The sequence below is a fragment of the Mugil cephalus genome, chromosome 5, assembly GCF_022458985.1.
Source record: "Mugil cephalus isolate CIBA_MC_2020 chromosome 5, CIBA_Mcephalus_1.1, whole genome shotgun sequence".
NCBI lineage: Eukaryota > Metazoa > Chordata > Actinopteri > Mugiliformes > Mugilidae > Mugil > Mugil cephalus.
This window is the reverse complement of record NC_061774.1, coordinates 738,882-755,978: the sequence shown is the minus strand read 5'-3', so window position 1 is coordinate 755,978 and position 17,097 is coordinate 738,882. Positions and strand designations below refer to the sequence as shown.

Sequence of the window (17,097 nt, the reverse complement as noted above, 5' to 3'; positions counted from 1 at the left end):
CCTATAAAAAGTTCCTAATATATGACTTTTTTGTGATGGCGCGCCAAGTCTGTCTCCGTCTCTCCTCGCTCTCGGATAGCGAATTGGCCCGGGCCGCACGCCCAGCGCGCGCAACCCCGAGATAGTTATAGGCTATTAGTGCAAGTGGGATTAATTTGTAGCCAATTACAGCCCGTAGAGTTGAGTAGGACTGCATAAATAACGAAGGGCATACACACACCCACGCGCGTGAGCACACACACATACAGGCACAAGGACAAATGGGAGTAGGTATGATAGAGGGTCCTCAGGGGGCCGTCTAAAAGCCAAAAAAGGTGTTAAGGGCTGAAGGAGAAAGGGAGCGAGAGAGGGACAGAAATGATAGGGAGGAGAAAGGGCGGAGAGAGGGCTTCACTTAACTAATAGAGCAGTAGGTGAGAGAGAGAGAGAGCGAGAGAGAGAGAGAGAGAGAGGGAGAGAGAGGGGGGGGGGGGGTTAACTATTGTAGATCAGCGTCCATCCCGACTTCAACTCCTGTCAGGCTTCCAAAGCACGCACCCACCGGTGACCAGACAGAGCGCGCCGGGCTGGAGGTCGAGATGCAGTGCCTGTTTATCTGTGCCAACAGGGCATAACGGCGCCGTACAAGACAGACAGACACTAGCTCGCCAGAGACGTCGTGTTGTCGCGGTCCTTGCGAAGGATGTAGCGGGGAAACGGAGAGAAGAAGACAGAAGAAAGAAGTTTAAACTTTGACAGCACTGAATTCAGGCGAAGCTCAGCATCCGTTTTAGACTGTTTCTGGAAAACTTTAACGGGATGAAAACATCATCTCTAACTGGATGTTGATGGGACTCATGAACCGGCCTGTGCTCTGAAACTGTCGACTGACATGAATATCATAAAGCCCCTTTAAAACGGACTGAATCTTTTTTATTATTGTTATTATTATAGGACTTTTTTCCATCTTTCGTATTTTATTCCGGATTCTTAATATATGGAAAAGGGAGAGTAAAGTGATGAACCGGGACAGAGCGGTACCGGGACCCGGAGCCGATGCGGACACGGTCCAACCTGTCATGAGTCGGGAAAGAGGGGTCCCGGCGTCCGGAGGAGACGGGGTCCAGACCGTGGTGTGCCCGGACAGCGGAGACATGCTAGATGGAGGCGGCACTGGGGAGAAGCGTCTGTTTTCCAATGCGGTGGCCGTAGGCAGAAATGCTCAATCTGTGGAGAATCACTCGGAACCACCGCCAACGAACCCGGTGTTAGCTCCGCCACAGCAGGTAGATAGGCCTACTAGGCACCAAACTTCATGGCGTGTCTCAATGTAGATGCAGATAGGAACTTTGAAGAAGTAATCTATAGAGTTTACGCTAAATAAAATCAGATCAGTGGGCATGACAAGAGAAACCAATAGGTTAAAGACGGTACTCTGAAAACAGCTAGTCTAGGCTGGCAAACAAAGTTAAGTTGTGAAATGGGACTTAAGTTTTATGGAGAAGATGAACCACCGAAAATTGGAAAAAAAAAAAAAAAAAAAAAAAAAAGATTAATTCAATGTAATGATGACGGATGTATTATGTAGGCTATATACAGTATTATATCAATGACAATTTTGTTTCGTAAAACATAGGATGATGAGGCCTCATTTACATCAGATTGCTTGAATACAATAAATTATAGGCGGTATTTAAACGCAAATGCCTCATAAAGTTTTAGAAAGCAAATTACTTCTATTGTATTAAAAAAAATAAACCAAATAAAAAATTACGAATTGTTTAATCCCTCAGTAACGTCATAATTTGAATTGCCTCATATAGTCTATCTGTACAGTCTTTCCTTTTCCTTAAAATTAAATATTTTTTCTCTGAACGAAAAATTTGTAAAGAAAGAATTAATATTTTAAATTTAATTTAAAGGCTGGCCTTGCTATGGAGAAATCCCCCATATTTATATTGGGGGTGTGCCACATTAGAGGATTTCAGGACAGTTTATTATCATGTCTACGTATTTTAAATTATGGATTATTCCACTTAATCATGGCTCTGGTCGTGCTATTGTGCGATCATTCCTATCATCAAATGTTAATGGTCCTCTGGGTCCCTCTCCTATGCTCCGTGGGATTATCTAAAGAGAGAATTATAATATCATCAATGTGGGATTATTTATGTCGACATGTTCCAAACCGGTCTCATTAATAAACGAATGATTCTAATCGGGATGCAGTGCAAGAGGAGAGTCCACATTGAAACACCGCGCCGCCTTTTATCTGGTTTATAGACCTGGCCAACTTTTTGTCTCGACATAGTCTACATAAGGATATAAATTCGGAATAGCCTACATCTGTACATCACAAACACGCTAGACACAACAGAAGACCTGCAGCGTATACAGTATAATTGTAGCCACTGTTTTTCTTACATTCTTTAGTTTGATCTCATAAAGGAATCATAAAAAGTAATCTCTGCTCTTATCTGCTTTTCTTTCAATACAAGACTTGTAGCTGCAGATCAACTACATAAAACCAGCACTCATTCGTTAGTGTTCTGATATCATATTGACCGTATAGGAAATAACTACAGTTGATTTGTGTTCATGCTTGTGGGTGTTTTCTTTAAAAATACAATTTACGGTCCGTTTTATTGGCAGCTTCAGCTGTTACTTTAGAAGTAAGTAGTTACTATAGGCCGGGTTTGGGCTATTATTACGTTATTTTAAGTCTGGTGTTCATAAATAATTGTTAATAGACTAAATAAGCAACTGCTAACAATTAAATTAAAACAAATGAAAATGAATAAATAAATAACAAAAACGGCGAACTGATAATACCGATGTCTTCTTTCCCAGGGCCCCACCGGGCACCGGACTACCTCTTTCTCCGTACTGGACATCTTGGACCCCAACAAGTTCACGAGCAAACAACGTCATCACCAGCAGCAGCACGCGAGCCACCGCGGCGAGCGCGAGCTGAGCTCGTACGGAGCCGAGAACCGCAGGGGAGGAGCGGTGGAGCGCGAGCCCAGCCTGGAGTCCGGCAAGGGCTGCTACGGTACAGATGAATACCAGAGCAGTAAGTCTGACTTCACACGGAATGGACCTTAAGACACGACCACTTAATGCTCCGCTTCGTTTTATTGGTTTATTAATGTCCCCGCGAGCTATCCTAAAGCCAACTCAATTTAGTCTACTTTACTACTTTAAAAACAGAAATTTCGTATCGTTAGATCCAAAACCAGTTCTCGTTTTAAATAATATTTATTTTATTTTGACTATATTCTTTAATCAACGATTTGTTAGTCATTAGAGCAATTCCTCGCATTAGTTTCTTAACTGTTTGTGTCGCTATCAATATAGATATATGATACACTCCAAAAGTATGGTCAACAGCAGTAAGCTACTTAAGTTGGCAATAAAAGTCGAGAGTTTTTCTACTGTGAATAATTACATTTCGACATTATATGGAAAGAACCGAAGAGAGAGAACCGAAGTAGCTGATGCAAGTCGAATTTTGAGTTTTTTTTTTCCTTTTTCTTCACAATCTCATATTTACGGAAAGACAGGTGCAGTCTGCATGTTTTACTACAACATTAAGCTCTCCGACAGAAAATGTGAATAAAGCTAAAACGTAATTAAACTGGGCACAATTCGTCAAAAACAAAAGGAAAACAAACAAACAAAGAAAAAAGCACCAAAGTGATGGTCTTCGGTTGTGAGTGCATGATCGTTATTATCGACTGGTGAATATCTGTTTCAAGGTGCGGCCTGCGCTGTGAGGCCATGGAACCCGTTTCAAGTCATCAGCTACAATCAGCGCTCCCCTTTCTCTTTTGGATACTACAGTCAAATGTTAATTTAGACAGTGGTTTAATAATCCTCTTTTTCTTTCGCCCGTATGTTATGAAATATATAAAATAATATATCAATAATTGGCTAAGTTTGTGTTTTTGTATTTGACAAAATCGAAATAATAATAAAACAAAATGAAATAAATATATGGGAAATTAGAGGGGTGACTTCTTGTTGGATCGGAAATCATGTTGCTAATTGCGCTGCAGATGACCAAACCTCATCACGCACACGCATTGAAATTATTTATTGTAAGTTATTTCTGGGCCTGAATTTCAATATAAGTACATGCATACTAACTACTAATAAAAAATGTTTCTACAAACACATAAAAATATTTTGATAATTCTCCTTTTTTATATTATTTATATTATTATTTATATATATTCATTTATTTATTTCGCAAATCAAACTTAGTCGACTAAATCAGGCCTTCTACCGATAAAAATTCTGTGAAGCGATTTGTTGTGTTGTGTTTTCTCAACGTTCTCCGAAGCCTGCTGCATGTTCTTTCATATGATTTACTCCTATAATTTTGCTGAAGTATAACTCAGGTTCAGGTCTCTAAATTTAATTTAAATTGATCACATATTGAATTAGGATTGTTATTATTATTATTATTATTATTATTATTATTATTATTATTATTATTATGTTAATGTTCTAGTTCAACAAGAGTATTTTTACTTGATTTTATCTCTACTTTCTGAAATATTTTAGAAATGAAACCACCAAGCCAGCAACAATAAATTAGAAAAAATAAAATAAAATAATAAAAAGAACACAATAATTACAGACTATAACTAAAAACAATAAACTACACTTAAAATGCAAACGTCATGCTTGCGGTTTGTAAATATGACTGTAAAGAGTGCTGTGGATTTTAGGGCATATGGTTATAGTGATATATACATCCCATGTTGCAGGTGCAGGCCTGTGTATTCTGTAATATAGCAAATAACACCCTGCAATAAATATACTTAATATTGTCTAATTCTTCCTTCTAAGAGGAATAGTATTGTAGTTGACCTGTACTATGCAACTGGATACATATTCTATGCACATACACTGTTAGAAATTGTTGTAAATTTACATCAAAATATCAACAGTATAATCCTGTTATTCCTAAATCCAGGATATCATTGTAAAGTTATGTTAGTGCGATTAAATATAAACTGGAGAATTAAATATAACAGTTTTACAGCTCAAAGGAAAGAAAACACTAGTTTAACATACGTTTTCATTGTGGAAAACAAAACAGAGCATGTGAGTCCATATACTGTATGTTTAAATGTTGACTACTTATCCATCTCCATCCTGTGAACTAATGGTGAGTACAACTTTTATTTTGCTTGTTAGTAGAGAATTAATTGTTTTCTTTAATTCTATTGTTAAGAAAACAAAACTGGATAATATTTAACAGATTTTGATTTCTGTTCACAGATTAAAAATAGAGTCTGTCTCTAATTGGAACTAGTCTGCTTTAAAATACAGATCTGCACAGTTTAATTCTCGTCCAATGTTGAAAATTGGTTTGATTTTGGAATAATTAAAAAAAAAAAATTTCCCGCACACACTACCTGTGACGCCAAAGAGGGTGAATTAATCAAACTCTGTTTGCTTATTTTGCTACAAATTAACACACCACAAAACTGAAGTACCTGTACCTGTGCAGTGAGTAAATTCCATCTTCTGGAGTGCAGGACAAAAATGATCTGATGAACAGACTGACAGAAAGCTCATTTTGTTACTTAGGGGCCTTAAAAAAAACTGTGTCTCAGGAATTCCCTCTTGATAAAGATTAAATATGTGCTTTCAGGATAGATCTCATTTAAATTATTTTTTTGAGTAGTGTCTCAAAACAAACTGGCTTTATTATTTCTCTGCTGGGCAAAGATTGTGCTTCAATAAAACAGCCACTCCACAGGTCTTATTACAACCTAAACTGCACTCTTATGGCTGTAGTAAATATGACCAGAAGGAAGGGAATAAGTTGAGTATTGCTTTAAAGCCAATAACTCAGTATAGGAAGAATGTCTGAGGAGACTGCTGTGTGTTGTCTTATTTCCATCTTATGGCCAAATTAGTTTCTTTTAACCATGACCATTCCATGTTAAGCCCAACCATGGTGTCTCCTATACCTACACAGACTTTTTCCATAACCCTGTCACGCTACATGGCTTAAGTAATATTTATATGACCACTTAGTTGACTTGCTGGCTTGGCATTAACATAAATATTGTTTCATGCAGCTAAACACTTTCTTTGTCGTGTGTGTTTTTCCAGAGGAGAGCTTTGTATATAGAAGTCCAGATGAGGATGACTACCATAGATCTGGGACCCCAGACTCAGAGGCACCCGATGAGCCCTATAGCAGTGAGGAGAGCAGCTCAGCTCTTCCCAGCAATGGAGAGAGAGAGCTTAGCCAGCACAGCCACCAGGACTTAGGCAGAGACACCAAGAGCCCCAATGGAGGTCCTGCAGGGGCCAGCGGCCAGACCAATGGGGGTCAGGGGTCCAAGCCCAAGAGGAAACGCTCTGGCTCAGACTCCAAGACAGGGAAACCCCGTAGAGCCCGGACTGCCTTCACCTACGAGCAGCTAGTGGCACTGGAAAACAAGTTCAAGTCAACACGTTACCTGTCAGTGTGTGAGCGGCTCAACCTGGCCCTCTCCCTGTCCCTCACCGAGACCCAGGTCAAGATTTGGTTCCAGAATCGCCGGACCAAGTGGAAGAAACAGAACCCTGGAGCTGACACCTCCGCCCCTACTGGTACAGGAGGAGGAGGAGCAGGAGGGGGAGGAGCAGGGGGAGGCATGGGGAGCCTCAGTCCTCTCAGCCCTTCTCCCCCTGTGAGTGGGCATCTGGCCATGCATGCTGGCTATGCCAGTCACCATCACCCCCCTGCTGGAAGCCTCGTTCAGCTGCCTTTCCTCACCGCCAGCCACGTCCTATCTCCATTTATGCTGGGGACACAAAGTTATGCTGCGCCTGCCTTTTACAGCACACACCTGTAGATAAATGCAACCAGACCTTAGAGTTACACACAACCATATCTTGAAAAACGGACAGAAAAGTCTAAATGAGTGAATGAACTGCAATGCAGCAGACAGTCTGTCAGCATTTAGCGTCACTCCTGTTTTTACTACCAAAATACAAAGGCTTTAATTTCAATGGATTATTTTGATAGAATGTGAAGATCACCACACACTGTACATATATCTATGTTCTAGTTCCCTATTCAGAATGCTGTTTGAAGCTATGTAAAAGACAAATTGTTGATTTGTTGTTGTTGTTGTTGTTTTATAAAAGAAGTCTGTATAAATACTGAATGTTTATTTATGACTTTAAGGAATGGCTTGATCTATTGTCAGTACTGTGTAACTCCAGCTGTGTTTTTATTTCTGTTATTTAAGCAATTTCTTGACAGTTTCCATAACATTCTTGGATGTACTGATTCCTCAGCTCAACATGATATCACCCTTTGGTATTAAAATAATGACAAACAGAAAAAAAGGAGCAGTGAACTTTTTTTAATGACAGCACCCCAAATTTAGAGAGCAGGCAAGATCTTCTTGATATCTTTTATCTAATGTATGTATTGTGTATGTGTACACACACACACGCACGTATATATATGATTTTTGATATAGTGCTATAGAGTGCTGACACTTGGCCCTGAGATAGTTTGGCCAAAGAACTTACTTTACTTTATATATTTTGTTTTGGATTCACTCTGGGGCGCTGTCATGTTGTCCATGAGTCTAGGTATGCAAGACAAAGTCATATTTTGACTGCACCCCCTCCTCTAGTGGCTGTAGTAATTATGCCAGGAGGTGTCATAAAGTTGTCATACAGTAGGTGAGGTGACAGTAGGTAATGGTACATAGCTGAACTTTGTTCACTGGTAGATCCACAACACACATGGCTGATTAGCTTTATCCATTTAAAATGCAAATGCAAAAATGCTAAGTCGCCTTCCTACCTACCTGAACTGTGAGTCATGTAAACCATTTAGGCATTCTTAAGTACTGCATTAGAAAACAAGTTCATAGAAACACAAATTTTGACACAATTTTCATCAGTTTTAGTAATGCAAACCATCATCATCCACTGTTACGGGACCAGTATGACTTCCTGGTTAGCCATGTCTCCATCAGCATATTGTATACTGATTAAAAATGTTTTCTCTTGTCTTTCAAAATCTTTCAAATATTAAACATTTTCTGGACTTTCTCCAACTTTAGTCTGATTTAGGAGCTACTTTTAGTGATAAATGCTTTAAGAGCCACTCTCTTAACCCTAAGTTTTCTTTGCTTGGGTCAGCCTCTGAATGAGCAGATAACCAAGTGAACAACACCGAAAACAGAGAGCACTCATTTAACCCAGGGTTAGTTAAAAAGGAATGGAAGGCTAGCGTGGTTTGATCAATTTTTGTTTGGTGGAGGTCCAATTTGATCACCTGAGAAAACAGAAAAGGGTCTTTGATTTGGTTCACCTTCATGCACTGGATAGCACCAAACTAGAGATCTCTAGGTAACATGGGAAGTAAGAGATGCTACATTGTTTCCCTCTTGGTGGATGGAATAAAGCACCCACAGTTCCCCAACAGTCTGTCAGGCTGGTTGCCTCTCTTCCTCTGGTTTACTCCACCCTTATGACTTTCATTCTGACATAGTTCAGTGCTGGTATTTCCCTGAAATCAGCAGTTAACCACAGCCAGTAGTGACAAGTAACTACATGCTGTACATTTATTTTCCAAATAGCAAAAAACAGCCCCACCATTACCACCAAGTGACACAAACACAACAATAATAACAATGAGATAAAATAGTTAAATAAAAACACCACTTGACCACTTGCCTATTTTACTGCTGGTCTGAAAAAAAATAACAAATACAACAAGGTGTTAACTTGGCATCCAAATTCACTAGATCTCTAGTGTCTTAGGTCCTTGCGGTCTTTGTTGCCATAATAGCATAATGATCCACAGAGTTATTTGTTATTGTATTTGTCATATCCCCACAAAGTCAGCCTCACACATGTAAACAAACTGCAGTGCAAGAAAGAATATGCAGGTGATGAGGTCAGCTGGTAAGGATGAAGATGTAGATGGATCCTTAATGCCGTTAACAAAACCGTCATTTCAGTTTATCTGATTTCTGTGATGAAAGCAAGCTTTCGAAGCATAAACATCTATTTTCTCAGAACGATGGACAGTGAGCTAGGGAGCGTTATTCCCTGCTATACACAACATTTTGTGCAACTCCTTATTTTCTGGAATCTCTACAACAGAGGTGTAGAGTACCCAGTTCATCTAACCCATTGAGTCACAACAGAGATACTGATGTCTGTGAAGCTTTTCCGTCGTCCAGGCCATGGTAATCCAGACACACTGATAGTAAATGGACCAGAATGAAATAAACCGACACTCCGTCATCTTGACTTTAGTGAAAGGCATGTCATGGTGGCTGGAGGTCAGTTGAGAGCGTAGTTGAACTGGTTGGAGAACTTGTCATGTTTTCTCTTGTCAGCTTTATTCAATACTTCAGCCACTCTGCTCATACTGCTTCTGAAGTGAGGGCCAGAGAGGAGTGCAGGAAGGGAAGATGAAAGGAAACAGACAGAGAAGAGGGAGATTAAAGAAAGATTTGAGTTAATAAACCATAGTGACAACTATTAAACTGATCACTATCTTTATTAAGGATTTAACCATTCAATTAAGTAGTTATTTCCAAAATTTGCTGAGTTGAAGTGAAATAAATCTGCCAGCAGGTTATGTAAAAATTACATAATTAGTTTCATTGGAACTACAATAAATTCTAGTTTTACGAAAAAAATCTAACTACAAAATAGCAAAGAGTCTTGATCATTCATCTCTGAAGTTATTTCAGTTCAGGAGTGAAGATTGTTTAGATGGTATTTATTTGACCTTTTATGATAGTGTAGAATAGTGGAGGCACTGGTGAGAAATGTACAGTATGTTTGTGGTATATATTATACTTTTAACCTCATCATCTATCATATATTTTCCCATAAATCTGAATATATGCCATGATGTTGCAGTCAACAGATATTCTTTGCTACTTCACTTACCATCTAAACAGTTTTCATAGAGACTACTAGTAGTGCAATGTTAAGTTTCTCTACGTACTTGTTGAAGACTTTTTTCTGCAGCCTAGAGCGGGACGTGTTGGTGCTCTGCTTTAGATCACTGAGGTTGGGGTACTTCTTCCTCTTCCCTTGCCTTTTTTTATTGCCAACCCGATCTGAACCAAGGTCCTCTCCTGTTGCTGCTTCGATCTCCCGCATCAGCTCTGCATCGCGCCACTCTGCAAAAAAAAAAAAAAGAAGAAAATAAACAATTATCCTGTCACCAGGCCACCATTTAAGACACTTGCTTTTGGACAAAAAGTAGTAGTAGTACTACCACCTTAGATGTGCTAAGAAAGACAGACATCCCTAAATAACTCTTGGTGTTTGGTGGTTTAATTAAAGGCCCTGTATAAAAGGAGCTCATAATTACTACTTTACCCTCTTAAGTAATGCTTTTGTTTCCACCTAAAAAAAAACATCCTCACATTTAGTAGTGGTCAGTTATACACAACTGTGGAGCCAGAGGGAACAACATTGGGCTCTGTGTACAACAGATGCTTGGGAGAATTTTAAAATACAATGAATTACTTTGTCCCCATCACCAGACCAGAGGGAAAATATGAAAAACTGAGCCTCATAAAAATTGTCCAGCCTAAACATTGATGTTGGACTATTTTCATGTTTATGCTTGTCAAATGTGGTGTATGATATGAATGGATCGTTTTCATTGAAGAGAAAAACATAATAACTAGGGCTGTCTGAACATTTAATTGTAAATAACAAACTGTATGTTTTCCATTTTGTATCCACGCAAATTATTGGAATCTCATTTTTTTCAGTTCACATCGACATCAATGCAGATAACTTTGTTCTTGACAAGAGAAGCATCTGGTGTGACAGAAAGATATCTCTTTGTCAATTTCTGCTCATTTGTTTATGCTGTGTTCTTCTTCAGGTATTTTTGGAAGTTTTGAAGGTATAACAGCAGGGACAAAATATTTACCACACTTCAGATTCAGATTCCAGATTCCATGTGTTTTTTTTTAACAAAAAAAAACAGCATTAAAAGGAATCTGTGTTAATGTGTTATTTTTTGACAGCCCTAATAATACCCTAACACACAGCAATGTTTGCCTTAGCAAATTGTACTTGTGTAGAAATTTAGAAAACACAAAGTCAACAATGTTTGACATGACTGGAATCACACATCTGCATGTAATTAAGAAGTACTCTTACTATATTAACAGCCGTTAGCATATCAGCCCACACACTTGCCCTCAACACACACAGTTTTATACACTATATGAGAACACTGCCCTACAGGCTCATATGAATCCAATCCTGGTGTTAATGAAAAGTGTAATGTCAAAATTCTGTCTGATAAAGTAAAAGCGGCTGTAATGCAGAGTAATGGCGGTCTAAACGAAGAGACACTTCTAGTTAATGACGTACTGCAGTGGAATTAGAGATAATCCTGCAGTAATGTGAAGTAATTACACTGTGGCTGTGATGGGATTGAAGTGGGGCTCTTGGCTTTGTCAAAACACTGACCCCAGCTTAGTGTTTGTGAGTATGTGGGGTTATTAATCAGCCGCTGTGACTGTGGGTCAGACTGGACCTTCAACTATCCGTCACTGCATGCACACACACACACACACACACACACACACACACACACACACATAACACAAACCATAGCCATAACCATAACTTAATTGTAACCTTTACCCTAAAACTGAGTTTTAACCTTCAAAACAGCCAAAAAGATAAGCCAAACTTAAACTGGTTCTTGGAAAGATAGCTGTACAAGCACGCACGCACGCACGCATGCACGCACGCACACAAACTCAGGCTGAGGAGCAGTAATTGAAAAGCAGCTAGTGTATTTGGGAGAATCATTAATACTCTAAGAGGAGAAGCTCTATTTACATTTGGTTGTGTGGATGTGTCACAGGTGTATGTCTTCTGTTATTTTGTTGTTGGGAGTTTGAGAAGGAGAGAAAGTATAAAATAATCCAAAATAAGAGAAATCAGGGAAGGTAGGAATAAGAGAAAAAATAGAAAAAAAATAGAGAAGAGCAGTGTTAACAAAAGACAGCAGTAGAGACGGCCAAGAGAGAAGACAGAGTCTGATTTTAATCAGTGTTGCAGCAGGGCTCTTTTCTCTGTCAACACCTCTTAGCTCTTCCAGCTGGGGTCTGTGCGTGCATGTGTGTTTGTGTGTGTGGTTGTGTGTGAGGGCAGGGGCCAGGCCACACACACACACATTAACTGAGGCATCTAGGGTTTCAGTTGGTTCAGACATCTCTCAGCTACGCACCACGAAGCACAGGGACCCTCTGTCTGCATGTGAGACAGAATGAATTCAGACTAGCCCAGTGCAGCGCAGAGTCAGTTCCTCTCATCCCTGTCTACCAGCTGCATGGACTCTTATGTTTACGTATGGAGGTCAGTGTGTGAAATCTTGACCTACAATTAAAATAAGATTCAACACACTGTGGACAATAGTTTAGAAAGAAAGACAGGTAAATAACAACATTAGTAAATTTAGCTATGTAACTGGCTAAGTACCACATGGATGTGAAGTTCTGGGTATTTCCTACTTCTCAGAGTCTTCAAATGCAGCCTGGAAGCTTTAACGACTCATCCGACAATTCTTTCAGATTAATCAACAAAGACAGAAACAGGACAGTGTAGCTAAACACAGTTTCAGTACATACCAACTATCTCCATAGAAAACTTACTTTGACTTGTTTATCATTTACAGTTCTTTGTTTATAGGGACCAAATGTTTCAGCGTTTAGCTGTTCCACAATTCTTAATTTAACAAAAATCAACATTTATTTTCTGTTTTATACTTTTTAGTACGTAAAGCTAAAGTTGAGTAAATAAATGCAGTCTAAGGCAGTGATTCAGACCTCTTCTCCTTGGAGCCCCCTACTTACATTTAAGAAAAGCGGGACCCACCCCGTACACACAGACGCACCATTGGACCTTCCGGAGTATTATACAGTTCCATCTATACCTGCCTTTATAATTAATCCGTTAATTAATTAATTTGAATAATTATTTAATTAGCAATTTAACCATTTTATTCAGTTTCAATTTATACAAAATTATTATTTATTTATTTTTTTTTAATCGCGATCAAACGCCAAATCTGGCACAGTGCCGGAATACTTTAAGCGCTACATATTGTACATGTAGGGAGACATACGCAATATTGGCTAAAAACTGGTGACTGGTGAAATAGATGAAAACTGATTGTGAGCTCAGATCAGACAAGTTTTGGTACACCCCCTGTGATCAAATGACAACTGACTGAGTTCAGCTGTTTTTTTTTTTTTTTTGTTCTTTTTAAGGGACCAAATGTAATTGGACAACTGTGTCCGAAGCTGTTTTATGGCCAGGTAGGGGCTATTCCTTCATTATTTCTTCATTATTTAGGCAGGCACCAGGTTGGACATTGGCATATCATTTTTAATCTTGTACGTAATGTTTGCGCTACTTCTGGTGCAGGTAAGATCCGCGCTATCCCTCAGACATCTCCGTTTCTCTTCTTCTTCTTCTTCTTCTTCTGCGATCGACTTTCTTGGATGTTTTTGTTCCGGGGTCACATGCCAGCGCAGTGGCGGTGGACACGCATTATCCGATGAAAACTCTGATTCCAATCACATTATCTGAGTGTCTCAATCGGATAATGAGAACTCCGGAGTATCGGAGTAACGTGTTTACATGCACTTAAGTTCTCCTGTTATAGTTCGATTAAGGCAATATTTTGTTTTTTGAGTGAGGCTATCTGGAAAAAAAGGCTTCAATTTGCTAGGGAGCATAAAGATTGGACAGATTGACTACAAGAAAGCTTATGATACAATGCCACACACATGGATACTTGAATGTTTGGAATTGTATAAGATCAACAGAAACCCAAAGGCCTTCACCCAGAATTCGATGGGAATGTGTAAGACAAGCCTAGTCAATCACCACTGCTATTCTGCCTAAGCCTGAACCCCTCAGTCAGATCATCACAAAGAGTGGCTATGGGTACCAATTCCAAAGTGAAGCAACAATCAGCCACCTGCTCTACATCAGGGCTGGGCAATTAATTTCTACAGGGGGCCACATGAAAAATCTGAACTGTGTTGGAGGGCCAAACCAAACGATATTTTGAACTTAATTCTGCTCAATATTAATTTTCTCCCATTGTAAAAAGCAGTAAATTATATATTTTGATAAGCTGCTACTGGTAACCAGAAGTATAAGAATATTATGTAAATATTTATTTAAATGTATGAGTTTTAGTGTAGGTCGAAGAGGAAAATAAAACACAACTGATGTGTAGTTTTGGATATAATGCATTGGAATGTTGGAAACTTCGGTAGAGCATATAACTACATGAATTATTTTCTGTATGTCAATAAATCTCAAAAAAATGTTTAACCCTTTAAGACCTGAATGTCTGTCTGCCCACAAAGAGAAGCTTGCAGGAATTGAATTACCGTAACTCCTAGATGGACAAAATTCAAGTTGCGCTTTCTGGAAAAAAATACTGCCATTACAGTAATAATGACGCACCACTGCTGGAGGTTGGGGAGCAACGATCGCGAAGCCCCAGCAAGAGAGAAATGTTTGGAGAAATTTGTTAGTAAAAACTAAGTTAGTTATACCTTTGACATGTCACAAAGGTCTTCCAGGCAAAAGCACAACTTCCCAGTGTTTAGTCACACTTGAATATTGTCAATAGCACAAACCACTGTGAGTTACGGTAATTCAAAATCCACTTTGACGGATGCCAGCGATCCGTTCAGGTTTTTAAGGGTTAATATATAGCAAGAAGCAGTTTCAATCATCCTTCTTGAAGAATTAATGAACGCAGATTCTAACAGTGCCATGACGTAAATAAAACATATGGCTCAAAATAAAAGCAACACAGTCATTTTGCATGCACAGCATTTGTGCTTATGACTGACATACCGTGGGCCAGAAAGGGATGCCCAAAGGGCTGTATATGGCCCACGGGCCTCTACATGGATGACATCAAGCTGTACACTAAGAAAGAGTGAGAAATCGAGTGAGTGATCCACACCACCAGGATCTACAGCAATGACATAGCGATTTCATTTGTACTGGAGAAGTGTGGCCAAAAGATTTCAAAGATAGGCAAAGTGATCAGTCCGACTGAAGGGGTCGTCCTACCAGAGGGCAACATAGGTGAAATACAAGACAACTACAAGTACCTTGGTATCCCACAGGCTACAATGAGGAGGACGCAAGGAAGTCAACCACAACCAAATACCTCCAAAAAGTAAGGCAAGTCCTGAATGGTAACAAGAGCCATCAACATGTACGCACTACCAGTCATAAGATATCCCACTAGGATCATAAGCTGGCCAAAGGGGGAGATAGAAGCCACAGATATCAAGAAAACTCCTCGCCATGAGGGTTCCACCCAATGTCCAAAACCCTGACTGTCTTCTAAGTGGAAAGAAGGAGGCCAAGGACTAGCAGGCACCAAGGCCATGGCCCAGAATGAAACATCAAAAATCCCAAGATCTACTAGAGCAGATCAGGCCCAAGGTGCAGACTTGGCAAACATGCCCCTGCATAGAGGTGCATGATGTACAGTACAGTGCAAAAGTTTTAGGTAGGTGTTTTAGACACCCAGTTGCTCACACAAGCACACACATGCACACATCAGTGCCACACACTGGGAGCAACTCAGGGTTAAGTATCTTGCTCAAGGACACTTCGGCATGTGACACATTCCAAGGATCGAGTCACTAACGCTTCGGTTACACTTGCACAAAGTGAGGGATTTTGTAGGATCGCAAATGAAGTGGTCGTCCAAGAAAACTTAATGCAGCAGATGAAAAACACATCAAGCTCATTTCCCTTCATAATTGGAAGATATCCAGCTATCTTTACACTGAAGATAGTTCTTAATGACCTTGGCTTTATGTTTGGAGTCTTTGTCTTGCCACAGAGTACAGCGGGTGAAATAAGTATTGAACACATCACAATTTTTCATAGTAAACATATTTCTAAAGATGCTGTTGACAATACATTTTCACCAGGTGTTGGTAACAACCCAAGTAATTCATACATAGAAAGAGACCAAAACAAATAAGGTATGTGTAATAATGTAAAATAACAGAGGGAAAAAGTATTAAACACATGCAGAAAGGGAGGTGGAAAAAGGCATGGAAAGCTAAGACACCAGCTGAAATCTATCAGTGATCAAAAAGCCATCCTGCCTCTTGTCTGTGCAAATGAATATCGGCTGGTTCAGTCCAAACTGATGGCCTATAGAAAGGTGTGTCATTACCAAAGTGTCACACAAGGAACATCTCATGATGAGTAAAAGCACAGAACTCTCTCAAGACCTTCACAACCTCATTTTTGCAAAACATTCTGATGGCATTGGTTACAGAAAGATTTCTAAACTTCTGAATGTTCCAGCGAGCACTGCTGGGGCCATAATCCAGAAGTGGAAAGAACATCATTCGACCATAAATCAGCCATGACCAGGTGCTCCTCGCAAGATTTCTGACAGAGAAAGTCTGGACTTCAGAAAGACCTGGACCTGGAATTAGCAGGTACAATTGTTTCAAAGAAAATAATAAGCAATGCACTCAACGGCCATGGCCTGTATGGACGCTCACCACGCAAGACTCCATTTCTGAAGAAAAAGCATGTTGAAGCTTATTTAAAGTTTGCTGCAAAAAATTTGGACAAGCCTGTAAAATACTGGGAGAACATAGTCTGGTCAGATGAGAGCAAAATTGAACTCTTTGGCTGCCATAACACACACTATGTTTGGAGGACAAAATGTACTGTACATCACCCCAAAAACACCATACCAACAGTGAAGTTTGGAGGTGGGAACATTATGGTGTGGGGCTGTTTTTCTGCACATGGTACAGGCAAGCTTCATAAAACTGAAGGGAAGATGAGTGGAACAATGTACTGACACTTCTTGAGAAAAATCTGCTGCCATCTACCAGAATGATGAAGATGAATCGAGGGTGGACATTTCAGCAAGACAATGATCCCAAACACAGAGCCAAGGAAACTCTCAACTGAAACTCTGAGAGGAAAAAAATAAGGCTGCTTGAATGGCACAGCCAATCACCTGAATTGAATCCAATTGAAAATCTATGGAAACAATGTGTG

At 39.6% G+C, this 17,097-nt stretch overlaps 2 protein-coding genes across 4 annotated transcripts in view; one reads left to right on the top strand and one right to left on the bottom strand.

Moving 5' to 3' along the window:
- Positions 1–489: 489 nt before the first annotated feature.
- nkx1.2lb (NK1 transcription factor related 2-like,b) lies at positions 490–8,416 on the top strand. Of its 2 annotated transcripts, none has more exons than XM_047585371.1 (3): positions 490–1,265; positions 2,890–3,052; positions 6,115–8,416. In XM_047585371.1, the coding sequence occupies exons 1-3, from the start codon at positions 999–1,001 to the stop codon at positions 6,843–6,845; spliced, it is 1,161 nt and encodes a 386-aa protein (XP_047441327.1). In that variant the 5' UTR covers positions 490–998; the 3' UTR covers positions 6,846–8,416. The 2 variants fall into 2 exon arrangements, with proteins under 2 accessions (XP_047441327.1, XP_047441326.1); XM_047585370.1 differs by having other exon boundaries at positions 2,830–3,052.
- A 149-nt stretch (positions 8,417–8,565) lies between these two features.
- The window catches only part of uvssa (UV-stimulated scaffold protein A), a 46,963-nt gene continuing 38,431 nt past the window's right edge, over positions 8,566–17,097 (bottom strand). For both annotated transcript variants that reach the window (XM_047585369.1, XM_047585368.1), the window contains exons 14-15: positions 9,983–10,160; positions 8,566–9,400 (exon numbers count right to left, since the gene is read on the bottom strand). In XM_047585369.1, the coding sequence (XP_047441325.1) occupies positions 9,307–9,400; positions 9,983–10,160 (272 nt within the window). In that variant the 3' untranslated portion in view covers positions 8,566–9,306. The remainder of the gene's footprint in view (positions 9,401–9,982; positions 10,161–17,097) is intronic.